The sequence below is a fragment of the Atractosteus spatula genome, chromosome 12 (genome assembly GCF_055471065.1).
Source record: "Atractosteus spatula isolate fAtrSpa1 chromosome 12, fAtrSpa1.hap1, whole genome shotgun sequence".
NCBI lineage: Eukaryota > Metazoa > Chordata > Actinopteri > Semionotiformes > Lepisosteidae > Atractosteus > Atractosteus spatula.
The window spans coordinates 10,863,215-10,890,929 of record NC_142717.1 but is presented as its reverse complement, the minus strand read 5'-3'; the positions used below and the strand labels follow the sequence as shown (position 1 = coordinate 10,890,929).

The 27,715-nt window shown below is 38.3% G+C and overlaps 2 protein-coding genes across 3 annotated transcripts in view; one reads left to right on the top strand and one right to left on the bottom strand.

Annotated features, from left to right (window-relative positions):
* The window catches only part of mroh1 (maestro heat-like repeat family member 1), a 43,981-nt gene extending 30,777 nt beyond the window's left edge, over positions 1 to 13,204 (top strand). For both annotated transcript variants that reach the window (XM_088928961.1, XM_088928960.1), the window contains 12 exons: positions 1,693 to 1,847; positions 2,545 to 2,710; positions 2,798 to 3,000; positions 4,031 to 4,168; positions 4,864 to 4,978; positions 5,678 to 5,824; positions 7,239 to 7,427; positions 7,728 to 7,877; positions 8,496 to 8,630; positions 8,746 to 8,848; positions 9,319 to 9,384; positions 10,772 to 13,204. In XM_088928961.1, the coding sequence (XP_088785087.1) occupies positions 1,693 to 1,847; positions 2,545 to 2,710; positions 2,798 to 3,000; positions 4,031 to 4,168; positions 4,864 to 4,978; positions 5,678 to 5,824; positions 7,239 to 7,427; positions 7,728 to 7,877; positions 8,496 to 8,630; positions 8,746 to 8,848; positions 9,319 to 9,384; positions 10,772 to 10,854 (1,650 nt within the window). In that variant the 3' untranslated portion in view covers positions 10,855 to 13,204. The remainder of the gene's footprint in view (positions 1 to 1,692; positions 1,848 to 2,544; positions 2,711 to 2,797; positions 3,001 to 4,030; positions 4,169 to 4,863; positions 4,979 to 5,677; positions 5,825 to 7,238; positions 7,428 to 7,727; positions 7,878 to 8,495; positions 8,631 to 8,745; positions 8,849 to 9,318; positions 9,385 to 10,771) is intronic.
* Positions 13,205 to 14,039: 835 nt separating this feature from the next.
* Positions 14,040 to 27,508, bottom strand: slc39a4 (solute carrier family 39 member 4). The gene is made up of 12 exons (XM_088928962.1): positions 26,954 to 27,508; positions 24,720 to 25,010; positions 23,282 to 23,492; positions 22,854 to 22,975; positions 21,414 to 21,588; positions 20,390 to 20,562; positions 19,151 to 19,309; positions 18,786 to 18,881; positions 18,295 to 18,349; positions 17,867 to 18,019; positions 17,026 to 17,213; positions 14,040 to 16,351 (listed from the first exon to the last, which is right to left on the bottom strand). The coding sequence occupies exons 1-12, from the start codon at positions 27,164 to 27,166 to the stop codon at positions 16,223 to 16,225; spliced, it is 1,965 nt and encodes a 654-aa protein (XP_088785088.1). The 5' UTR covers positions 27,167 to 27,508; the 3' UTR covers positions 14,040 to 16,222.
* Between the last annotated feature and the right edge of the window lie 207 nt (positions 27,509 to 27,715).

Sequence of the window (27,715 nt, the reverse complement as noted above, 5' to 3'; positions counted from 1 at the left end):
ACCATTCTCAAAGACGTTCTCTAGCCTCAAAACCTTCTTCTTTAGAAGGGCCTTTACTTATTTGGTTCTGTTATTTACCCCTCTGCTCCTAGTGTTTTCAGTACCCCCATCTCCTGTCTCCTCTTATTGTGTTTTTTCATTGTGCATATCTTGTCTTTTTTTTGTTGTTGTTGTTGGCATTCTGTGAAAATGTTTTATTTAATATAGCTCCTTTAAGGTGGCTTCTTAAAGCTCATTATCAAAGTGAAGCGATAAAGTCCATTTTATCCCTAAGTTGTTTTGAAAGTGCCTTGATTTTCATAGTTGAACCTTTGCTTGAAATTCACTGGCTGAAGGACCTTACAAAGACATTTGTACAGTATTTATTCTGAAATTGTGTGAACTACTATTATTGCTCAGAAGGAGACCACTCAACTAAAAGTGTCTGTCTTGTTGAGGTAATTTTTCCACCAGAAGTCATGTTGGCCACAGCAAAAGGGGTTATACAATCACGACTTTTCCATTTTTCTTTCATATGAATTATTTACTTTTTTGTTTTTGCTTTGAAAAAACAAAATGTGAAAAATGTGCAAAGATCTGCTTTTGCAAGTTACTGTTTGTATTAATTCACAGTCTATAGTGAGTACAATTTCTTCTAGAAAAAGTGGCATTTAAAATACATTCTAGGTTTCACAGGGGGCGCCATTGTCTTTTGTTTGTAGAAGAGAATAAGCATTGAACATAACTTACTACATAGGATAGAAATTCACACAATTTGCTACTAAAAGTTATTACACATTTTAATACTTTTTTTACACACTTCTAGCGTTTATAAACAGTTTAATGATGTTTTCATGTTTGTGTCACGTCTGTGTTTTTTCTTTACATATTGAAATGGTTTAGTTATTGTTTTGTTTTATGTTTCATTAATACAATTTCAGAAAACTTTGTGAAAATATATATTGTAGTTTTATAGCTTTTGTTGTCCATGTTTGACAAAATGCCTTGTACAACACAGGGCAATGCGGATCTTCCTGTAGTTCACTTGAATGGTTTAAGGCACTGTATATTTATGGAAAAGAAGGAAAAAGAAAATTAAATACACTTGATTTGCAGAAATCACACGCAGTAACACACACCAGACGTTACACTACATTTTGCAATGTCTATGAGAAGTAAGCAGCTTCTGTACAGAAAATCACATTGTTTACATTGGGATATCCCTGGCATTCGGTGATTTTGATTGCATGTTGAAGATAAGAGAGAGCTGTGTTGCTTTAGATTAGCTTGACTCTGTGTTTTTCCAGTTTTCTGCTGGAAGACAAAACTGCACATCAAATGTATTTGCCACATATTGTAAAAGGTCAGCTTGCCCTCTCTGAAAACTAGACTTTGTGCTGTCATTGAGAACACATTGACAGGATTATTACGGGATATCGACAGATGGTTCATTCTGTGTCGGCTTCACCTAGACCTTTCAGCTTCGATTTTAACAAATCAAATGATTTTTATAAGTATCAAAACCGCTCAATTTTAATTGATTTCACAGAGATTGTCCTTGATTTTTACCCTGTGTTTCAGAATTGCTGTTACTGGATTTATATTTAGACTGTTTAAACAATAAACCCAAGTTGTAACCAATTCGGGCTTCGGCAACGCCTTATAATCATGCCTCAGTAACCGGGAAAGTCGATCTCTTCTGATCTATTACAGGTTCCTGAAATCCTTGAGGTTCTTCACATTCGACTGCAGTCGATTGCAGAGGAGCAAGTGAAAGTAGCTGTGGCCCAGTCCATTCTCATTCTGGCCACCCAGCACCTGCAGACTGTCGTAAACACCCTTATCTCCTACCCTCTGCCTTTTGACAAGTAAGAACTGAATATTCCAAAGCCAAGTACGATTTTTTTAGTATCCATTTTGTAGCTTCCTTGAAAAAAGCCTTATTTAACTTACACAATTTATATTATCTTCCTTCTCTTAAAAAAAAATGGGCGGAGCGGTGGCTCTGCGCCTGTGGCTGGAAGGTTGCAGGTTCAAATCCCTCAGCCAGCAGAGGAATCCTACTCCATTGGGCCCCTGAGCAAGGCCCTTAACCCCAACTGCTCCAGGGGCGCTGTACAATGGCTAACCCTGCGCTCTGACCCCAAGCTTCTGTCTGTGTGTGTGTGTGTCTGTGTGTCTCATGGAGAGCAAGTTGGGGTATGCGAAAGAGACAAAGAAATTATATATGGCTAAAAAAGTGATCTTCTCTTCTGTTTTTCTCTTAAATATGACAATTTCATTGTGCTTAGGAGTACTCTGTACAATCCATGCGCCGTTGCGTTCTTTTAAGGTTTTTGTTAACTCTTATATTAGTGAACATTGGTGGAGCTAGAAGCATTTTTACCCACCGGGTAAATTCTGCCCAGGATCTGCTACACCTCCAAATGTGAATTTTAGTTCATCATTTTAATTAAATGCATCAAAGTACTCTTGTTGTGCCTCTTCTGAAAAGAAATGACATATATTACATGATTAGTTTGAAGTGGGGCATATACTCATTTATTTTTTTTATTTTTTCTTAAGTTGGTGCTGTGAGATGTGGATAGCTCTGGGTGCTGATAGCACTTTGGCATCTCAGATCATGGAGCTAATAATTGAGAAGCTAAATGTGATGGTGCCATTTGTGGACAAGAAGGAATCCATGCTGAGATCCAGTGTAGCAAAACTAGCAACCAGTCATCCCTTAGCTGTAAGTAATCGTGGAAATGTCTCCGAATCTTGAGGTTTTCCGTCAAGACTGCATTTGTGCCCAATTCAATCTCTGTGCCTTTGACAGATGACGTGTGCCTTGCGTGAGATGATGCTGAACGGCCAAACCCAGGAGGCTGTTCTGGCCATGTTTCCTCAGCTCTTCAGCGCTCTGCTTGTGCGCCTAGGCTCAAGCGTTGGGGTTCAGCTCCCCAAGGACATCAACAGCAACTGCATTAGCCAAGACCGGAGGTCGTCTGGCAAGCCCCCAGCTACCTTTGATGTGTGTGGGTGAGCGCTACTCAAATCTATGATCACTCCACCTGGACTGCGATCTTTCAAGTGGTCCTAGCAAAAAGGATTTTCTCCCATTTCAAATTAAATAGCAAAGACTGCATTTTGATTTCTTTACTTCCTATGGACTGACTGCTTTTAGAACACTAAATCTCACCACATGGTATCCAAATGCAGTGGCCCTTCAATGGTCCGCATCAGGATTGGCCGATCCTTAACCTGAAGCTTTTAATGCGCTAAACCAGCTGGTTACCAGCTTAATGAGTGATAAGGAATGATCACATCACTCCTATCCTGGAGTCCTTACACTGGCTTCCTGTCAGGTTTCATGTTGACTTCAAAATCTTCATGGTCGCCTATAAGGCTCTGCATGGCTTTGCACCGCGGTATTTGTCTGAGCTACTGTCATCCTACTCCCCACTTCACAACCTTCACTCTTCTAATTCTCGTCTCCTGTCTGTCCCCCAAGCCCTTCTACACTCTATGGGTGACAGGGCCTTGTCCTGTTATGCCCCAAAGCTCTGGAACTCTATCCCCAAGGACATCAGAGAGTCGCCTTTCCTAAACTCCTTCAAATCCAGACTCAAACCTTCTTCTTTAGAAGGGTCTTTACTTATCAGGTTCTTTTATTTATCCCTCTGCTCCTACTGTGTTAAGTATCCCCATCTACTGTGTCCTCTCATTGTGTATTTTCATTGTGCATATCTTGTGTATTTTTTTTTATTGTTGTTGTCATTCTGTAAAGCACTTTGAGAAGCCACCTTCAAAGGCACTATATAAAATAAAGTTTTTTATTATTTTTAATCGGACCAGTTAAACAGCTTCTTCAGGAGCTTCTGCTTTAAAGACGCAATGCGCTCCAGAGCCTGGATTGAACAGTGCTGGTCTATGTTTGCCTTACCCTGCCTGGGAAGTATACACTGTAGAGCTGTGGAGTGTTTTTCTCATTTCTGAGCCTCTGGTAAGGTAAGAGTGTAACAGTCACCCTGAAGTCAACATTATTGGGCTGTGCTTGTCCTTGCTGCAGCGTGGCAGTGGAGGCCCTGCGTATCTTGTTGGCCCGTGCTCAGCTGGAGGAGGTGGTGAAGCCCCTGGACCTGGAGGGAGCCTGGGAGAAGATGAAGGATCCTCCGCAGCACACGGCTGGCGTTACTCTTCTGGCCAGGTACGAGCGACTCGTGCGATAGAAACGTGCAGGGGTAAACTCGCTTTTTGTGGGGAAACCACCCCCGAAGTAGGAAGACACTGCCGCATGGGATGTAGAAAACTCACCAGGTAGGTTTCACGAGGAAAGGATTTCAAATGTGGAAAGTGTCTCTATTTTCCAGTAACTCAATGTATTTGTTTCAGTTGACTGAAAGAGAACAATAAACAAAATTCAAGTATTTATCATAATGCAAATATTTGCCTTCTTTGTTTCCATACTGTTTGTTCACATACAGTATTGGAAGCATGAGCATTACTTATTTCACTTTGTTTTGCAATGTCCACTTCAACAACCTTTTCCCAATGTGTTTGCTTTTCTTCTTAGTGTGCGAGTTCATGTGCAGTAATTCTAAAGAAAAGGAAGTCCATTTCCCATCATTTTCGAAGAGAATATAATTGGTTTTTGTCATGCTGAAAAGCTTTCTACAATTTCCACGGGTGAATCAAGTTGTTTACAGTTTAAATCTTGATTTTTAGGCACCATGGTGTGCAGACATTTTAAGATTTTGTACCAGTTGTAATTACAGAAATCTAATGCTCAACAGGGCCTCTTTGATGAAGGCCTACAGTTTCCTGACAGTTTTGTAGAGGATTTTTTTAACAGTTTGTTTCAGTGGTGCAGCAAAGTGAGTTTGAGTGATTATTTATCCACAGGGCTATGGCAAAACATGCTGGCCCACGTCTGCCTGGCATTGTGGAAAACCTGTGCCCAAGCCTTAGCAACATTTATGAGTGCCAGAGGGTGACCGTTACAGCTTTCTTCTCAGAGGTGAGTGAGGAAGTTGGGAATGAGAGAGCAGTGAACCGTAGTTGCTAAACATGATGGTAACTAAGTTGAGTCCAAGGTTATTTTTTTTGTCACAGTTAGGTTTTCACTTTAGTTTAGGATCTTCCAAGTATCAAGAAAGTCCTACCGAATTATACTTTTAAAAGTAAAATGCTTATATGCCTAAATGTATTTCTTATTAAATGTTTAATTCCTTACAAATTTTGCTTAGTGATTGGGGGTGGGGATAGAGGGAGGGAGCTGTGCCATACAGTATATATCCATCTCAGTGCCAGCATTCATTTGAAAATGGAAGTTACATGAATATGAATGGAATTGATTAGAAACAATCACAGATGAAAACACAGCAAGATATCACAATAAAATACTAACACCTATTTACTTTTAAGTTAAGGACATGGTCCTGATTTTTTTCCTGTTTAAAGTAAAGAGGTCCTTGTTTGTAGATTGGTAGCCAACATGACTTCTTTTGTGTTAGAAGTGGTAGTCTCTTTTATTTATTGGCATTCTGTGTTCTTTTGAAGTGCTTTTTTTTACGTAGAGAAGTGGTGTGAAAAATCCATCCATTATTTTTCAGTTAATGTGTAGTCTAGTACAAGATTGCATTGAGACAGTACCTAAACTGGCAGGTACTGTATAAACGAGCTGTTTTCTCACTCCTTCAATGTTCTCGTTCCTAAGCTTTTGAACCACCACGTTGTGACAGAGCTGATGATGATGGACGTGCTCATGAACAACATGATGGAAAGGATTTCTGATCCTTGTGGTGTAGTGCGCATGCTGGCTGTGCGAGGCTTGGGGAACATTGCTGTAGGATCTCCGGAAAAGGTACAGTACCGTCCTCTTGGTCTTCAGCTGCCTCCTCTGTAAGACAAGAAAGGGACATTGGTTACCTCTTAGCAATTACTGAATGAACAGTGCAGAGAAAAAGCGTATGAACTCCTTAGATTGGTCCACACTTAAAATGGAGTAAGATCATCACAAAAGTCTAAATAGATTAATATAACCTGCTTAAACATGTAATGGATATGTTTAATCATCAAAATGATCCATCATTAAATATTGTGTGAATAAATGTGTAAGCCCTTAGTTTCAGTAAGTAGTGAATCTCCCTTGAACAGCAATGCCTTCAACTAGACTTTTGCTTTAACTGTGTATTAGTCTCCTGGATCAGGCATTTTTAAATTATGGCCAATTCTTCCTTACAGAATGTTTCAAGACATTTGGTGGTTTCCTTGCACAGACTATGTACTAATCTACCATAACATTTGAATGGGGCTTAGGGCTGGGCTTGTCCAATCCACAATACATTTTGTTTCCAGTAGTCTTGTGGATCGTCTGGGTGCTCTTTGGCGAGCATCTCTTTGGTGAGAGATGTGTGGTAAGATTCTTTTGTTAAAGAGCAATGGTTTTTTCCTGGCTATTCTCCCAAGAACAAAATTAGTTCATTTTTTCAGTCCTATTCATTTTTTTTCTGTTAGCTAACACATAAACACTGTCATAAACTGCTGTGAGAAAGACCTGAAGATCCATGTTACTCTGATTAACTGATGTGACTCTGATGGTTTTCTGGGCTGTTTGGGGAGTCATAGGTAGTCATCATGATCTTTAATATATTGTAGGCAGTCCGTCTGTCACAGGAAGGATGACATTTTTTTAACTCTGGCCAGACTGAGTCTCAACAACTCTTTTTCTGTCCTCTGCTATGAGCTTTGATTGTGCATGACGTGTCCACATATCTTGTATGGTGAAAACCAAGCTCACAAGGTTTGTGTGGAACGGAGATGGCCAGCCTCACTCTTTTGTTTACTTGTCATCCAATTATTTATTGCCCTGATTCTAATTACGGCCTTAATTCTGCTAAGGGTGTGCTTGTTAGTTCACATATTCTTTTTCTTAGTGATTCGTTGTTTCTGCTTTATACATCGTGTCTCAAAACATTGGGTAGATATAAACTGTTGGTTATTTAAGAAAAAAACAGTTTAACTGGTTTCTGTTAAACAAAGGGAATCATTGTACAGGTGTGTAATTCCTCTAATTCTTTTGGGGGTTTACACACTTTTTCTCAGCACTGTGCATGTCTTTCATATTCACTGTAATGAAATCTCTGTCTCACATGAACTCGGTGACGTAAGTATTATATCCATAATCTTCCTTTTCTTGTTTTGTTTTTTTTAATGTGCTCCATTTGTACATGAGCCATGGGTGGAAACTGACACGGCTCGTTCTTCCAAACTAACAGGTGAACAAGTACGCCAAAGAGCTGCTGGCGGCAATGAGCTCAGGAATGGAGGAGAAAGATGATCCCGATAAACAGATCACCCTTGAGGCCATGTCTGGCCTCTCTAAAGTCCTGGTATACCTGGACAAGAAAAACGTCCAGCTCCTAGTGGTGTACATTTTCATGAAGATTAAACCTTTCTTAGAAAATGTAAGTTCTGTTCCCATTATACAATAACTGGTAAATAAAAAAACTTACAGAAATGTTTTTCCTTTTTAAACATCTTAAAGCATCCCAAAAAGGTTTACGCAATACCACTTTTTCCGTTTTGGTGTCCTGTTGCAAATATTGGAATGTGTGTTTTAAAGACACTGCAAGTTGTGCCTTGTTATGACATTTTGTTCTTTGGCTTTGGTCATTCTTTTAAGAACACTGCTCCAGCTGTTAGCCTTTGTATACGATAAGGGCCGTTAAAACCGAAAGAAACCTAATACCGCTGTGAATTCACAGGACAATGATGAAATCCGATGTGCCTCCATAACACTGTTGGGCAACCTCTCTAAGTTTGGAGCAGGAGAGCCTGTCTTTAAAGACCAGCTCCACAATGTACTGGTCAGCCTCCTCCTGCACCTCAACGACCCCAGCCCGGAGGTTGTCAAGGTGAGAACACCTAAAACCATACAAGTGTGTTATTCACAGCACCTTGTTTTACACCAAAGGCACATTTCCCCTTTTTCATTATGTTAAATTAAACAGAGGTTTGTCCATAACAGGACAAACCGGTTTGTTTTGAAATAAACATAGTTGGTGAAATGTAAACGTGAAGGGGAGATGTTCTACGAGTGTGGCCTCAGATATGCATGTTGTTTTCATCCATGTAACTGGAATCCATGAGTTGTGATCTCTGTTGTCCTATGAAAAAGATTCAAAGAAGCAATTTCTAAACTAAGTAGCCCAACCTCCTCACTGAAATTTAAGTCCAAATGCTAAAATGATCTTTATGAATTCCTTGTTGAAACTAGTTGTTTTATCAGATTTGAACTTTGTGATCTGCAGGGTACGGTTGGGTAGCTTAGCACAAATTGCCATTGTACTTATTTTTGCACTGTAATGTGGAGACATCTCTTGTTACCATCTGTCATTTCACAGAATTTTAGATGTTCCCATTTTTTTCCCTCGACTTACAAACCGTTGTATAAAAATGTTGCGACTTCTCGACGCTAAAGAAAGGGCTGACCATTGTGAGCATTCATATTGCCATTTCTTTTTCTGTACCAGGCCTGTAAGTTTGCTATGCGTGTCTGCGCTCCAGTTGTGGGGTCTGAGCAGATCACAGCCATGTTTCAAAACCACCTCCATGAAGACAAAGGATTGCACTACGGGGAGTTCATTAATGACCTGACTAAATACATAGTAATGTATCTTTTTCTTGGCGACATTTTTCTATGACAATGAACCTTTTTTTTTTGTTTGAATCTCATAGCGGTGTTTTAAAAATAGAACATTTTCTTTTTATATCTATCTGTAGATTCAGGACTTCCCTGGTATGCTGAACTTCTACCATATCACAGTTATTCAGTTCTTCAAAAGCAACTGGGCTGAAGTGCGAGCAGGCGCCGCGATGTTCATAGGTGAGAAGAATGATTAAGAAAAATCTGATTTTCTCATGATTACATGTTTCTTTTTTTCTAGTTGTCCTTTCAGGAAGAGAACCACATTAGGTCGGGGAAACCTTGTAGCGTGTATGAATTAAAATGCCAAAGCTGTACTGTTGAACTCATAACTGAATCAGACCAGATCTTTTCCTTTAAACAACAAGTGTACAACTTTTATGGCATAATGGATAGATCAGACATACTGCGTTAGCAAACGTAAAGTGGACTTTGTTAAGAAAGACCTTAACACTTTGATTTATGCTGATCTTTTCCAGTTTCAACTACCAGTGATACTGACAAGTCATTGATTGTATGGTTTTGTAATGGGCTTCAGAACATCTTGTATCACTTCCATTGTTATAGTACTGCACATTTGTTCTGTGAGTATAAAAACTTGTAATAAAAATCATTGAGAAACTTGTTTCTTCTCTTATTGCAAATCCTAGGATTTCTGCTGGCAAATCTTCCAGAAGAATATTTCTCACACATGAACATGGGGAATGTTACCAAGGGTAGGTTTTTCTTTTTATTTGTAGAGTAGCTGTTTTTGACATTTCTTCTGGCATTCCTAGCTGCGTAGCTAATCCAATTTTTATTGTTTGTTCAAAATGCTTAGTTACAGCATGTTTGAAAAGTGATGACTTACCGGTTGTTTAAGTAGTAACACATTGTTTCTCAGAGAGCTTACTTGCTACATCTCCAAGAAATCTTATCAAATAATACTGACGCTTCCACACTTGTGTTTTTGTTCCTACAGTAGTTCCGAAGTTTGCTTTTTGCGTCATGTAGCTATTGCAAATATTGCTCTCCTTCAAAGAGCGGTTCCGAGAACATCAGTCATTTACTTGTCATTGGCCAAGAGCCAGTGATTTCATGTAAACAGTGCTGTAGACAGGTCCAAAGTGTTGGACTGGAGTTAACTGGAGATATGGTTTTGCATATGTATAAATGGCTGACCCTGCGCTCTGACCCCAAGCTTCTCTCTCCTCCATCTGTGTGCCTGTGTGTCTCATGGAGAGCAAGCTGGGGAATGCGGAAAGACAAATTCCTAATGAAATTGTATATGGTTAATAAAGTGATCTTATCTTATCTGAATTATCGAAAACTTACAAAGGAGCATATTGTGCTAAATGAGCCGATTCCTGGGTTTTGTAGTGTTCTTTCTAATTTTAAATGTGGAATCGCCATCCATCATTTTATGCCCTGGTCTTCAGGACTGCCTTTTGGCGATCAGGTTGACTTTAGCACTTCAACCTTGGTGTTAGCCCAGGGGAGATGAGGAGAGTGCAGTCTCTCTTCCAAAAAGTGCAGTTCGCACACCGTTCCGCCATTTTCTGACAGCACATCTTGCAGGCGTGAAGTTTTACACTACACACTTTGCATCCGGTGGAGGAATAGCTCAGTGTTCACTAACATGTGCACAGAGTGAGTCACCAGGGATGAGAAGCAAGAAAAGGACATCCTGGCTGACTCAAGCCATCTAAACCTTAGCCATGTGTGTGCTGTGGTTTGGGACCTCCTGGACAGTGAAATAGCTTAGATTCTAATCAGCTGTATGGTTACAGCAGTGCTCAAGGCCTGTATGAAAGCCTTCACTGTTTAAGACATACAGGAGCCTGTTTCCTTAATGACTCATGGTGTATTTTCATTCTGCACTATCAAATACATCACATGATGATACACAGCTGGAAACTAGATGGACTAAAACTATGGAAATCTGCAGTGTTTTAAATGCATAATTAAACAATTAAAATATCAAAAACTGTTGTAATGGGAATGCATATTCTACTTGTGATCTCATACAAGGATGAAACGTCAGATCCGAGTCTGTCAGTTACTCTGCATGGTTACCAGGGAGATAAGTACATTGGTCTTGACTTTACTTTCTTCTCCTTTCAGGTCTGGTTCAGTTACTTCAAGACCCTGAGCCTCTGGTCCGTGCAAAAGCTGCAGAAGCCATGGGACATTTCCATCAGTTTTAAAACGGACGGGATCACCGATTTAAAGAGCAACATTGCGTCACAAAAAAAGTGATAGAAGTTCACATCGTACTTAAATCGCCCCTCAATCAGTATAGTGACCAAAGACTGTCTTTACAAACGAAATAGAAAGAACATTATCATTCCTGCCCCTTGAAAATAATTTTATAATACTGTGACTGTTTTTTTTTATCCCAGAGCTTTAGGCTGGTTGTGGTGACAGAAAATATAATTGTATTCCTTTGAACTGGTGATGGGCTGAGCTGCAGACTGAGCTATTAATCTCAGCACCACAGAGAAACCTACCTAATACGAGTGTTGTGATAGTGAATGGGATCATGCATCATCTACTGAGTCTTAAAAATAGCCGGAGAACTGCTTAGGTTGTCAAAACCAGTAGTAGTAAAAGAGGAAGGGGCATTGCGTGACTGACAAAACAGAAGTATGGAAGCGAGCTTCATAACTGTAAGAAGATGGTATAGGAAAACATAAAGCCAGATGCCTTTTTTTGGACTTCTTCATTTAGAAGCCTTTCCAAGCACTGTGAGAATTGGTGACAGCATGTGACAGCACCGTGACAGCATTCACATTTTATTTGTGGTGACTTTCTCAAGCTTCCGTGTGCATGGGGTAGAAAATTGTAGTCTATTGACAGCTGAGAAAGTGTCATACTAAGAGATGGAGAGCCGTAGTGGAGGAGATTTGGTCCTCATAATGACCGTCCTGGTGTTCATTATTCAACGGTAGTCCCGTTTTCTATATGTAGCTGCACTCTCCACAAGGCTGTAGTTGTGATTATACATATTGTTCAGTATTCTGGTCAATACCAGTACTTTGTTTTCGGCCTCACATGCAGGCCTCCTTGCTCTTGCTCAATGAAGAGGAAACTTGGCTTCTCTAACCCTGACATTACTGTCAGTGCACTTAAAAAGTAGTGTTCTTGTCCTGCTGTAGACCAATCTCTAATCAGAAGTATGTATTCTAAATGTTCACAGCTGTGCATTGTGTTAATTATCAATCCTTTATGTTTCACAGTGGTGAATGATCTGGCTTTTGTACAAATCAAAGTATTTTGGTATCTCATGTCTGCTTGTTTCAAGAGGACACAATCTGTGACATTTTAACTTTTTTGTCAGAGGTGTGCTAGTCTAGAGACCATTTTAAATAATCGACGTGACCAAAAGGGTTTAGTCATGGGAACCTTGAGATGCTGATTTGCTCTTGGATATACAATGCAGCAACAGTATGAAAATGGCACTTTTGTTGTCAATTTGTTTGAGTTTTTTTTCTTTTTTCCGTTGAATTCCATTGCTGCATTTTGACCGCCTTAAACTTGTTTCTTTTCCCTGTGTTTGGTGTGCTGGTTCCGTCTGAAACGGAACTGAACTCTTTGCTCCAAGTTCGGCTGAGATTGGTGTTAGTTTTGATTTCACTGTGGAAGTGATGATCACAGAGACTCAAAGTCTTTTATTTCCACTAAATAGTAGCCTACTGTGCAAAAAATCAATCTCTTTGCATAATAACCTTTACAAGGTGGTTAAATTCGTAATAAATGTTACAAAACACACATTTCATGCATGAGTAGAATCTCAGTGGAATGACAACCCATTTAGATACATCTGTACTAAGCTTTAATTGTATTTATGCTGGAAGGTTGCAGCTATTGATTTTAAGATAAAGAACAACTGCCATTTATTCTGTTCCAGAAGAGCCCTTAAAATGTCATATCTTTGCATTCCTGAGTGTTGCAGCCAAACCATAGGTTGGTCCCCACAAGCCAGAGACTGTTCAAACATGGTCAGAATCGTTGGCATTCCAAAACTGGTCCAGTATGGCTATGATGGGCTTGCTTTATAGCGTAGACGTGCTCTTTTAGTTTTATTTTACCATGAAATAAAACGGGGAGGTTTTTATAAAACCAGATATAAAGGAATCAACTGGTACGTCAGGTCATCAGGTACAGTTATGGCTAAAACATTATTAGCACATGAAATGTGTAATATGCTTTGTTGGGTTAGCATTATCTAACTTGAACATATTTAACACCATTAACACAGTTTCTGAAATAACTTCTGAAAAGTGTCGAAAGTTCAGTTAATCTTAAGATTATGATTTTACCCCTTAAAAAAATCTACAAGGTTTTCTTCTTAAGTGCAATTGTAGACCTGGTTGATTGGGTTGTCATACAAAGATATCACTTTAAAGAAATGTGCAATATTTTATCATTGTGTTGCTTGTGTGTGCTACACGGTTCACTTGAGTGTCTGTATGTGTGATTTAAGAATTGTACTTAATGCCTCAGAACTGCATATGATACAAGTTTTGTTCAAAACTATTAAATGCATACAATTAACTTGGGTGTAGTCTGCAGTCGTTTTATTTCAAAATCTGTATGTCCTCATTGCCTCCATACATATTACTAAGCTCCCTCTAATAGGGGCACAGTAATACATATGGTGGCAATGTACTGTATAAGTGTGTTAACTTACATGCTATGCAAAAGAAACTGTACTTCATAAACAGCTGTTTTTCCACTGACATCAGCAGGAAACGAAAACTTTCAAAATCCGAGGAAGTCTAGATTACTGCGATGTCCTGTGCACGTGTTACATTGTGAAGAAGTATTGTATATTTCACACTTACTTTATGAATATATACACTACAGTGATTCTGTAACTTAAAGATCCCCACTCATTAAAAATCATTCCACAAACGCCTTTTATAACATTCTTCAGTGTTTGCTTTTGTTTAATTTTTGTTTTGGTGTTGTGGCACAGGAGGAAATAGTTTTGGCTCTTCAGCATTCGTCTGTGTAATTTACGTTGGGCTGTATAGGTAAATTTAACACTAAGACCTGCTTACTAGTGTTTTCATTCTTGTGCATTCCGAAAAGGTTTAACCTCAAGGAATTCATTTCAGGTGTGAGAAGTGATAGGTCCACAATTTTCAAACTGTGCGTTTGTTATACCATAATTATGGAGTCAACGCACCATTGTGCTTGAAGAGACTGAAACTGAGTACAATTGTAAATAAATATGTAGAAACTAAGATTGTAACTGGACATTAAGTAAACATGGTATTTTTAAGATTTGTTCTACTTTAGCAGAAGAGCACTTACATACTGTATATAGTCCCACATTACTATCAATTGTGACTTAAGAAAGAAAAGAAAATACATTGGCACAGTGTTGAACTTGCAAGAAGTAATTCCTTTATTTTTTGGCATTTGGATCAGAAGCATTTGCTTTTTTGTGTATAAACATACAGTATTGTGCAAGTTTGGGTGACTTTTTTTAAATTTCCACTTGTTCTGTCATATTGTATTAAAATATTTTCACTTTCCGTTTTAGAACAACAATACTTTTAGCACTATAGTTCTGTCCATAATTTTAGTTTCAAATATAAACATTTTACTCATAGCTGTAAACAACAATTTCAGCATGGTCCAGAATAGTGATGCTCAGTCCTGGGCCAGTGTCTGCTGTTTTCTTTTAATCAAAAGTGCGAATTAGTGCTCTTAACTGATCTGTGTGCTGGTTTAGTCTTTTCTTCACTTGGTTTAAAAAATATCCTAGTTAAAGTGCATTATTTCAAACAACTTCAGCCCATAGAACTTTATACAGTACACTGTCACCTGAACTTGCTAACTTCAGGACCAGGAATAAGAACTGTTCTATAGTAAACAAGGCATGATCAACCCGTAAGAACTCAGACACTTGGAGAACAAGCATAAATAATGTAAAATGGAAATTGTCTATAGTCCACCATTCTTAAATGCCACATAATTCAAAAACAAACATAAGGGAAGAAACAGAATCCAACACTCAGGTCCCTGGATTTGTTGGGAAAGAAAGTCAACCAAGCTCATTTTTCTATGAAACAGGAGAAATACATTTCTTGACATCAAAATAAGCTCAAATGAATGTTTGTGAAAAATCACAACCATCTAGCAGTGTTATCACATATTCTAACATAGTTCAGAATGGTAATTCTTGGACTTAATACAGCACATTTTAGTCTGAGAAACTAACAAGTGATCAATAAGAACAGAAGGTGTAATGATGAAGAAAACATACTATACAAGTATATGCTACTACTAGACAATCTCAAAATCATAAATTGTCGAAGGAGGAATTTTTCCTGCAAGTCAAACCATCTACTGTACAGAGCAAATATACTGAGAGATGTACCAAGACCAAGTGCAAATAAATGTTTAAATATTTAATTACTGATATTTTAATTTTAACTTTAATGTGGCATGACGTTGAAAAGAAATCCCGAAACAAACATTGAACTTTGGATTATTAAAGGGTGTTGCCGGCTTTCGACTCCTTCTTTTTGTGCAGGTCTGGTTCGATTTAAAATGTCACAGCTCTAAGTGTGACCCTTCCTCTAGAAGAAGCAATTCAGTTTTTTAATAGCTTGAGAACTGGACTCCTGGCCAGCCTGCCCTAAAGGGTTTTGTGAGAGAGTCTTATTTCATCTTAGCATTGCTGTGATAATGTTGTTGTCTTAGCTTTCCTCCTTTGCCTTTGATTGCATTGATTTTATCTTTACAAAGATGTCTTTGACATGAACTTTAAGCTCATATCTCCTGATGCCCCCATATAAACCAATACAGGTACAGCTGGGAGACACGATAAGATTATTATGCAGTTCTTTGGACTAAAGATACTAAAGAAAACTTTCAGGCAAGCATTCCTAATGTCAGAGAATTGGTGTGCATAATAATGCCACATTATTCCTTGAGGGGGTTTAAAGGGAACATTAAAAATGTAATTTTGCTCATTTTTTCCTCCAAAGTGTTTTATCTTGTAAAACAATACTTATACTGTATAACATTTCTCAAACTCTGTATAAAATACATATCGTTACATGTACATTGCAGCTGTTAATTTAATTTTTTTTATTTTGAAGTTTCCTTTTCCTAACATTTACAGAAAATGTTTCTGGTTTCTGCAAGACCAACACATGATCAGTAACTCCAAGAGGCTTTAGCCTATTTGACTTACTCCAAGTAAATATCTTTTCTATCTTTGTTTCTATGTTAAGGAAGGCATTAAAAAGTGAAGCGCATCACGGGAAAATATGAAAGGGAATGCACAAAACACATGGGGGATGATGCTCCTGGATTGTAAGTGAAAGGCTCAGTAAAAATAATTCATGCTACATGTAAACAGGTATCATTTGGAGGCAAAAACAAGTGCATTTAAATGTGGTCATTGGTGGTATCAACATTGCTGGGCTGTTTTGAAAATATAAAAAGTGGGTCTTGTGTGGACGCTACATTCTGTAGAATGCATTTAAACCTTCATACAGTATACCCTTTGCCTGTCACATGTGCCAGAAGTCCCCTGTTTTGCTGGAGTCTTTAAAAGCCAATGTTATCCTCATAGAAAGAGAGGAGTAGCAAGATTCCCCATCCGACCATCAGTCCCAGATTATGAAGGAAAAAAACAAACAAGGGGCTCCTACTTTTCACGTGCATCATGGTAGGCAGCTGGGGAGAAAAAAAATACGGAAGGGGAAGCATGTTACTCTGAAGCACTGAACACAGAAATCCGTGAATAAGTGGTACTACTGGTATGATGACCACTTATGGCCATGACCACTCTAATCTCTCCGCCTCTCCATGTTCTCAAAGACAGTCTTCCGAACTCATACATCAGAAAGACTACAGAAACCAAAATTATCTTGCAGCTAGGATCACACCTTCCAATTCTCTTAACGACAGACTACTTTTCTTCTAAATTTTCTCCATTCATTGGAAGTTTCATTTCACACTTCTCTACACCTATTCTGACTTCACACATCTTGATTGGCCTCTCTTTCTGTCCCCTGCTCCCGCCTCTCACTCCTCCTCCCTCCCAGCCTTTGTTCTCCCGCTACATTACCTTTGCCTACTGCCTTGTCTTTCTCACACCTGAAGAAGGCTCCACGGCCAAAATGTTGCATTTTCTTTTTTTTCAGCATGGAATAAACCTATTACTTGTTCCTTTGCAGCCTACGCATGCTGACGCAGGTACCCACCTGAACTACTGGTATGATAACTGGTAACTGTCCTACACGGTTTCATCTGCAGTTTCACGACTTCACTGATCTTCTAAAATACTTCCCATGCAGTATAGTGTACAATGTTGCAGTAGGAATACAAAATGAAATCCGTAGACTTACCATATCTGCAAGAGCCACATAAAGAAAGAGACCAGCAGTGAATGCAGAAATCCAGTCCTTGGCTGATGGATTGGTGGCGACTGACAGGGCGATGTAGAGTCCAATGAAGGACGTCAGGGCACTGCCCAAGTTCAGCAGGAGAGCTCTCTTTATGGACACTCCGCAATGAAGGAGAACAGCAAAGTCACCTAAGAAAAAACAAATATCCGAGCTGAAATATGTTTCAGCTTTGTGCTCAAACCCAAGCACTCTCAAGGTGAGCAGGGCCAACAAAATACAAATAGGAACACCTAAAGTGTTGTATATGATTTAAATTGTAATATAGTTTTGCTTTCAAGGGGCATTAATTCAAAAACACAGATGAAGATTTGGGGCTCTGATGCATTTTATAGCTTTTTTCCCCCAAAAAAACATCTTTAAATATTTAAGTGGAACTCCATCCATTTTTTAACCGTTTTATTCAAGACAGGATCACAGGGAAACTATAGCCTATTACTGCCAAACAACAAGCATAAAGCAGGGTATATCCTAGATGGCACACCAGTCCACCACATGGCAGGTAAAGACGAACACACACACTCACACCGGAACCTGTTTTTCCAGAGGCCAGTTAACTTATCAACATGTCTTTGGACTGTGGGAGGAAAGTGGTACACCTGGAGGAGAACCACGAGAACATACAAATTCTCACAGATAGCACCCCAGGTCAGGGAATTGAACCCAGGACCTCAGCACTGCAAGGCAGTGATGCTAATATAGTGGAATTCAATACATTAGTTTTCATATACCTGATGTAGAGCTGTAAGCACCCAGCTCAAGGGAGCCCTGACCACGGACTTACCCAGCTCATGAGGGATTTCATGGCAGAGCACAGCCAGGGAGGTGGCAAGCCCCGATTTCCACGAAACAGAGAAAGCGGCTCCAATAGCAAGGCCATCAGCGAAGTTGTGGATCCCATCGCCAATTGTGATCATGTAGGGGAGTAAGCGATTCTCTGGGTGAGGAAATATAATGAACAACAAACCAAATGTACTGAAAACCAGTCACGCGGCTGCCAATATGTTTCTTGTTATTGTTGTTACATTAGAATAATATATGAGAAATGGCAACATTGTGGTATTACAATATCTTTAGAAAGGCGCAGTTCCTTACTATGATGTTGTTCAAATGACATAATTGTAAATGAGCAAAATATCCACTAAAAATTAAACCATAGTGACCACCCTCAGAACAAGTAGTAAGACCTTGCTCAAGCACCACTAATCTTACCTCTGCTGCTGTACTCTGTGGCCAGAAGGGATTTTTCTGTCTTTTCTTGTTTAACCTAGTTCAGGAGAAATAGTAATGTTAATTCCAGTTTTATTGATTTATGTTTTTCCCTGAATATTTTATTCAGACTCTATTATCCGCCCACACTGCAACTTGATACAAAATTTCCCACTTTTGCATTCGATGAAAGAACCATGGGCACGTGAATTGTTGATACCAGATGAATCTTGTACTGTCTGCACGCCATTGAGCTGTGAGTTGGCTGAAAACAACTGACCTGCATTATCAGTTTTTCAGAGAAAAAGCACAGAAATTGAACTTAGATTCTTATTTAATATTTCCATTAATCATATTTGTTTTAACTTTTTAAAATCAGAGTCCAAAATATCTTTTGGTTTTGCGGTGTGGCAGAGATAGAACTGTATAAGAAGCCGTCTGTTGCCACAGAATGTACTGTACAGTACATAACCTGAAGGGAAACCACCTCTTACCAAGTCAGCTTGTGAAGACGACTGATGGCTCTTTCTTTCATTATGGTAGACTTGCAAAACTGTTCCATGATCACAGTGGTGGGTATCCAATCCCTCCTGCAAACAGAAACACAACACACAGCATTTATCATTCACAACCATTTAATACATTGGCAGTCCTGCCAACTTTGGTGTTAATGATTATTCCTTACAGAACACAGGGGGTTATACAGTACACAATAATCATTAATTTGTAGAAAGAAACCGTGTTATCACATTATCTTGGTTCCACCAATGGCATTGTAGTTTGACAGAGATAATAAGAAGACTGTCAGATACTGTAGTTATGGGTGGATAGATGTAGATTAGCGGTGCACAACACGTACGGACTGATGTGGATCTTCTTGGATCATGATGGAGAAAAGAGTTTCCATCAAGAAGAAAAAGTAGATTCCCCCGAGGAGCAGAACCAGTTTCCAGATGTAATTTGTGCTGTCTCCAGAATCATGGTGCTCCCCGTCCGAGTGTACATGAAGACCAAGAAACTGCACAGCCAAACAGAAGAATACAGAAACTCAATGTCCTGTCATCTGTGGAACCATTAGCTTGTACAAAATAATCAGTTGAATGGTGTCATATTAACATCATCTCTGGATTGACCAGAGGATGGCTTTTCCAAAGGACTTAGCAAAGGGAGACTCACTAACACATTCATCTTTTGGGGTGAAAGTAGATGCTCCAAAATTCGCAGAAATATTTGAATGTCAATCTCTTGAACGTTCAGTTAGAAGCATCAGTCTACCAGTCAAGTCACTCCAATTGAATATTCACTCCAATTGCTGGCTGTCGATGTATCACAATGCAAAAATTAGAGGAAAAGATGACTATCCTACAACATTATGAAACTACAAAACTGGTTCACTATAAAAACGAAATTTGATATTTACTTAATATCTGTGCTGTGGAACTCACATCTGCAATGATCTGAACAGCAGCAGAACTTCTGATGTGCTACTAAACTACCTTACCTTTACCCTATTGCATTCAAAGGCTTTGAACTGTAAGTCTTCAAATAAGAAGGGTTAGCATACAGCCATAATAAGCTAAAGCCTATTGACATTACTAAAATCTGCCTAAAGATAATTTCAGCATTTTATAGTGCTTATAAACGTTGCTGAAGTAATTCACTGCATTTATTACATGTATTCTGCTGATGAGTTATTTCTTTTACTTTTTGTTATAGGCTCAGCACTATTTGCTATAGTGTCGAGCAATAGCACTATTGTACGATCACTGTTAATTTGTGCCTTAGTGTTTGTGTTTGTCCTTTTACTAGCCCGTATGCTATGTTAATTCCTTGTTTTTCTGTTTTATTTGGATAGCATCATTGACCCTCTTACAAACTAAAAAGCTGGTGAGTATGACTTTAATCACAATTTCACAAGGCATTACTGTGCTTCTCTCTTCCTGTGCACTTTAAAGCTGAGATAGCCACTTGAAACAATGTAAAAAATACATTTTTCGATTAGCCCATACTATGAGAGAAACTTTGAAATGTCTGTCTATACTATATGTAACGTTGTAAGAAAGTTCTGCAGTACAAGGTAACCTATTGGGTTCTGTACCTGAGGCATGAGATGCAGTATAGCGTCCCCAGTGAGAGAGCCCACAGCCAGGCTGATGCAGAACTGGATGATGTGTTGGTAGGCCTGACTGCAGGAGCTGCACAGCAGAACCACAATCCCAAAAAGCGCAAACAGACAAATCACCAAAGTTGCAATAGATGCATAAATGTACCCTGAAAGGTAAGCATAGAATTGGTTTAATGAACCAGTCATTTTTGCTTCACTAGAGCTTATTTACTAGGCTGTCAGCCAAATAGTTCAGATTTTAACAGTGAAATATTTATTTGAAGTGTACTTAAGAAAATAATTATTTATAGCAAAGCATGAGGCTGATGGAATCGATACAGGCAATATGGTCCATTAGATCATGCCACTTTATTTCTACTTTTTTTATTTTAAATCCCATTTTGGTCTAGACTGCTCTGTTTTTTTTGCCGAAACCATTTTCTACTTCATTCATTCCATTTTCACAGAGTGACTCTGAAGTTACATGAAAAATGCCCCTCAAGACAAAGTTTTGTCAATGTTAGGCTTACATCTAGTTCATTTATTAATACACAACTGCTTAACGTGTATTTTATAACTGATTAATGCCACTTCTAAGTCGTTCACCACAGTACATTAGCATAGTATTTTTAAATACAACCATGATTATTCAGTATTTATTGCATGCATTTGCTTTATTTACTATGTTTTCACAAAGATTGGATTATACTTGCTGCGACCCTGATCTGGTATAAGATGCTTCCTTGTAACTGCCAAATATATTATAACTCTCTGGAGCTTAAATTGTTTGATCATAATTCCACAAATTGCACTGATATGCCAAGGTGGGATTAAATAAAAGGTATTGTTTTTATGGGCCATCCATAAATGTACTATAACCAATGAATACAAGATTTTAACCTGCCTGCAGAGCCTCAATCTTTTGGTATAAGTTACATTATACCAAGACATTTTCAACAACATTTTCACTCCAAGAGAAAAGACTGGCGTTTTCCCAAGAGAAAAGACATGCACTTACTTTCAGTAACGCTAAGGTCTCCGTTGGTGTTTGAATGGTCAGGTATCTGGGTACATGCTTGGCTGAGCAACTGCTGAATGAGAGCTGGGCTTAGCTGTGTAAATTGGGCGGCTGAGATTTCAGAGCTGCTATTAACATGATAAATTTCCAATATCTCTTTTGCCGAGAAACACATCTGAAAAAATGACACCAAACCACAACTTTAGCTGCCAGAGTTCTAACTTCTCACAGGTCGGTTAAGAGACCACTTAAGAATAATGTCAGATATGCCCCCATTCCTGAGTGAAGCAAAATGACAATTTCACTAATACGTTCCTGCAAAACCATTTGCATCTTTAACATTATGTGCGATTTTCGAAGGATAAGCCTGAAGACAATGGAACATGCTGAAGAAAAGTCTTTCAAAGGTCAATAAAATGAGAAACTAAATATTCCCTGAACTTTGTTAAAAGACAAGTAAAGACCTTTGACAGTACAAATCTTTAAGATACATCAACTGTGCTATTAATAACTATGTATAATTTACAGTGGGATCAGTTGAAATAAATACAGGGGAGTAGAAAGGTTAGAGGAAAACACCAAAATTTAAAACCCATAATAATGTGATGTAATAGTGCACTCAATGTCCACACACAGCTATTTTATTCTTGCTCTCAGAGTATTAAGAGATGTCTGAAAATGCGAAACGCACATTTAGTAGGCCAGAAGCGATTTAAGTGACAGCCTCACAATGGGTTTGTAGGTTAAAACTTAAAACCAGTAATTGTTCAATCAAGGATTAAACAAACAAAATGAAGTGAAATGAATGTCAAAAGCATGCTGAGGCCTCTCCTGGTCATGTAATGCAAAGCCGTAAGGACATCAGAGACGATTGCTCCTTAGCCTTCAGTTCTAGTGACAGTTTGAGTGATGTGGACGACAAAGCCAAATAAGAAGAGACTAGACTCTAGGCTAGGCTAGAAAATTTAAAAATGGTACAACAAATGAGAAAAACACATAATTATCTTTTTGTAATAAAAACAGAGAGAAGACTATGGATGCATGTCACATTGAGTATCATTTAATCACATAAAACACACCTGGAATTAGATGAAAAAAAACATATTTGCTTAGAGATCATTTACAGTAACACCAACATGCCATTTATTTTAAGGGTCTGAAACAGATGTTGCTTTCAAGAAGGTTCTAATAAGAAAGAAAGAAAAGCAGTCATTTTGGAGGAAAAGCCACACTACATACTGTACAGTACTGAAAATCAGACATGCCAGTAATATATGAGGCTTTACACATGCATGTTACCTTAAGACCCATTGGTAGCATGGATTTAATCAAGGCTTAAGCAAAATCATTATATTTGAACAGTTAAGTGTTCAGGGACACATTCAGTGCAGCAGGTCAACCAATGTCTAACGACACATGACACTCTGTTACAGTAAGTACCGAGTCAAAGCTGTCATTTCCTTGATGAACTTCAGAGCGACTCTGCTTCAGCTGATGTTCATGGTCTCCGTCGCTGTTTCTGGAGATTCCCAGATCGAGCTCAAGCATGAGATGTGTCAAATCTATAGGGAGACATTATAGCATGTGCTATGAAAATGAACTCCGTCACATCCTACATGCAAAGCTCCCCAGTATTATAATGTTCCATGTATATTTAACCTTATGTCACATCTAAAGCTTTACAAATCAGTTTTTATGCTGCCATGAAGCTACCAGGATTATCATACCACGAAACAAACTTTATCCTAATTTATTCAGGCAGCATAATACAGTACCTGTAAGTTTGTAACTTTGTAAACTTAATTCCAGCAGTGGAATTAAAGCTTGATTAGGTACACAGAGAACAGCACATTTCTGAGATGTTTTACCTTCCAGTGTCATGATGTCGGATCCATTCTGAAAGTGAAGGAAAATGTAATCCAGGAAATATTGAGCTTCTGGCAATGCACGGACGCTCATGCAATCCCCTCTGAGTTTGTGGTAAACAATGCTTCCAAAGACTGTCTCAATTCCATGTAGGAATGTGTCACTCGAAGACACATTGCTTTCCTCGAGAATAAGACGTCCCGTGAAACAGTCCTACAGACATTAGCAGTAGATTAGGTTGAGCTCAAATTACAAAAAATGCCACCCTGTCTCCTTTCAATTTCAGTTAAGTCTATTATCAACAAACCAAAGACAGTCAGCTATTCTCAATGGATGTGTATTTTGCTCACTTGCTTGCTTGCTTTCATCTGTGTAAATGACAGCTGGTGAAGACTAATATATTCAGTGTGTGGGGCACATTCAATTTAACAGAACTGTATATCTGAAAAAGTTCAATTTAAAAAAGGTGCCAGAAATGTGTCCACTTCAGTGTGCTCCAGCCTGTCACAATTTCTTAATCTGTGTACAGAAAGTGGATTGTGATGCAGTCTAGACTGCTACTAACAAGAATGGAAAAAATGAAGGCCTAGTTTTCATCATTGGTAAAATGTGATCGAATCACAGTTCTTTTTTATTTGCTATGGAGAAAGGATTTTTTTTTCCTACAGGGAAACTGTGGAAATATTTTATACCATTGGGGTTTTATGTTATTCAGTAGGTTAATAACTGTACTGCTAGTGGGTCAATAGTCAAAAAATATATTTTGCAAGCTGTATCATGAGGTTTTAAAGACAAGTGTACTTTTCCCCAACATGAACCCTCCTGGCCATGACTTCAATATTTTGATCTACTATGACTGACATATTCATACCTGGGAATGAAGAAGGAGTGACCTTTCATTCTCCCAGTTTGTAACTTGGACTCATCGTCACATTTATGTGAAAACAATACTTGTGAGAAGGCTTTCTCTTTCTCTTGGATGAGATCCACATTAAAAAGACAAGCCTTTCAGATGTGTTACCTTAGACATGGTGTTTAAATAATACAGGTTCCAGCAAAGAAATAAATTCGGTCTTCAGTAAAGACATCTTCAAACCTTTTCCCCTGTGTGCACATTGTTGTATCTGGAAAGTACCTTGAGAGCTCAATCCTGCCGCCAACATGCCTACTTCATTTGTTACGTTCATGTTTTATACAACCAAATATATAAGCAGAACATGGCTTGAGGGAGAAACCACAGCTGAGTAGATAGGGAGGAGAGATTAAAAATATTCATGGTATGGATAAGCCTGTTGCTGCAATATAAGCAAATCAAATCACACATACAGGTAACGCACAAATCTAGAGAACATGCATAGTTCCCAGCTGAATGCTGCAGGCAGTTCAAGGCCTTAAGCTGGAAGTTCTGTATGTAATGCACTGAATCAGCACTGTACTTACCTGATCTTTGCCCATTGCAAGGCAATGCCTTTCAATTTTATGGAGCATGTGATCTAACTCAACAGGACTGAGGTCAAAACCATCTCCTTGGTTGCCTTTAGCTTTAATGCCCTGCACGAACGCCTCAGTTTCCCTCTGCCACCGGTTTTCCTTCACAGCAGTACACGCTTCAGCTGGATTGCTCATGTAGAAGCACAACCCAGGTGCGACCTTGAAAAACCCTTCACTGTCCAGTCTACTGGTTGTTGAAAAGCCGGGATAAAGCTGAGCCAGGTCAGCAGGAGAAAGACACTGGAGGCAAACAGAAATAAAACAATTGGGGGAAAAAACAGCATTAAATCACTATTTTCAGGTTGCTGTTCTCCTACCTTGGACAAACCATTAAGCACTTTACTACATTTCATATGGTTATTTACTATCACTATACAGTAGATGAAATTTAATATCAGCTCTCCAATTGTACCCCCCAATAAGCATGTTTAAGAAAGATAACTGCTTATTTCTATTTTTTTTTGTATTTTTAAATATGAAAAAGAAGTTTTCTAAAACACAAATATAATATTTTAATAATATTCGTGATTTGAGCTCCACAGTAAGTGAAGTGCCTACATATTTGTCACTGTTCCATTCACTGAGCAGTCAAGCCGTTCAGTAGTATGAGAAATAAAATGTTCATTAGTTGCCTGGATGTGGGAGTATTGACAAATTGCTATATCCTGGACTGTCCAAACAATGCTTTTCTGATTACGTAAAATCAATACATACTTCATACCTGCATTGGAGTTCATGGCCAATCTAGGGTAATTTTTAGCTAATGTTTTGTAGTCCAGCTGGGAAGGAATTAAAGAGTCAATCCTTTAGTTAAATATTATTCTGCCAAACCCAAAAAGGATTTTGCTTAACTCTACAATGACCCAAATAGCAGGGGGAACAAAATATGTGGAAAATAGAACAGTCTGGATATATCTGGATGTCTGATCCAACAAATCTTACTGTCTCCATATTTTGTGAATCATGTTTCAATGTTTGTAAGCATCATCTCTTTCCTACATATTTCCTACAGCTATTAGTCTTTGCGGATGCCTTTAAAGTCAGGTTAAAAAAAACTTTAGTTATCTTATTGTGAAATTGTGTGTTAACTAAAATGATAATGTGTTTGATAAGAGCAACTGGAGATGAATACCACACTGAGAGCAAAACTGAGCATGAGTGCAAGAGTGTATGATAATGATTATTATTCATGATCATTTAAGATGTCAGACATGAAGTCGCACTTGTTTTAAGAGGTTAGTAATGCATTTTTGTAAAAAGTGAGGTAGTAGGTATGAGAAAGTACACCAGTGCAGTATGCCAGTTCATCATGGGTATCAACCTCTGAAGTTCACATTTTTCATTTTGCAACAAGATACTACTGTAGATATCTAATATATCTAGCACACCTTTCCTGGAAAAGTAAGACTGTGGTTTTAGTTTTAATTTTAACATTGACAACATTTTAACTAATACAGTTTGTCCTAACACATTTTCACATAACTGCTTTTATTTGTAACATCAGTCTCAATACTTACTTATAACACAATAATATACAACATACTCCTGTTTAAAATTAGGAAAACAAAAATATACAAAGTTCTATGAAATGGAGAGATTTTTATCCCCAATTACATTTTTAGGTTTAATACATAATTGAAATACATTTATGTTTCAATGCAGAGGATACATACAGTGCAGTACTTAGCAACATCAATTCAAAGCAGTAATAGAAGTGTTTTTAATAGAAAATTAGGAATATTTTGTCCATTATTATAATTTTCACAAATTCAACAGCCTTCAATATGTAGTCTTTCTTCATTTTTTAAAAGGTTTTTGCTTTTCTTTATAGCATACAATGGAAACTCAGGCTTCTTTGGCAATACTTAAAAAAGTACAGTAGTTTTATTTAAAAAGTATATCATGTTTTGGGCTTAGCACAGTTTTTTTTATCACAACATTTCAAGATGTTGCTATAGGATCTGACTGTTAAGAGATGGCTTAAAGTGTCACTGTTTGGAATGACTGGTTGCAAGGGATTTTCTATAAAAACGACAGTTTATTGTAAGCAAGTCTTTAAAAATCTGTTCTGAAGTGTGCACTATCTACCCTTCGAGGCAAAGAAAGCCAAGCTGGCTGGCGATTTGGACCTCGACCTCTCTGCAACCGACTAGAAGGAGCTGAAGCGAGTAAAAATAGTTTACCTTTTCACACGACACATCAGAGCATTGCACACGTTTCTTCAAGATATTTAAAAAGGAGTGAACAGCATTCTCGTTCAAGTAGGCTTCTCCGGTTGACAACAGGTCCACCACCTTCACAAAAACCTCTTTTCTAGAGGACTGCTCACCACTGTACATGTCCAAAGAAAGAAGAAACCACAGAAAAAATGGGAAAACCACCTGTAGTAAAGCCATTGATATGAAGGTTTTGGGGCAAAAGAAGACAAAATGTGATGAAGAAAGATGTCTTCCAATGAATTTAGGATGGAATTCTGGGTCCTTCTGAGACCGTTTTTGTCCCTTTACAGAATCTTATACTTCTGTATATCTAATCTCCAACAAGTATTCTCTCTCCCTTTCTTCCTCACTCTCATGTGATTGGCTCAGAGGAAGCTTTATGCTTCTTCTCTGTTCCATAAAACTGAAAGGTCTGCAAAACTTCACCTAGATTATGAAATGAGACCCTACAACTATTTTGTTCGGTCTCCAATGAATAATGCTCTTCCAAGCCAGTCTTAGTCAAATAATAAAAAAAAATGAACTATTCTCCCCTCCCTACATTCTTTAAATACAATACCCATTCAATGTGCTTATTCATATTGCTGGTCGGACAGCAGATTAAGGTTCTTTTTGTTTGTGGTTGTTTTCTGCAGACTTACTGTATTCTCACTGGAACTGATATCAAAACAACCCATATTTTATTAGTGATGTAGCTATTCTTGAATATGCTTGAAGGGGAATGAC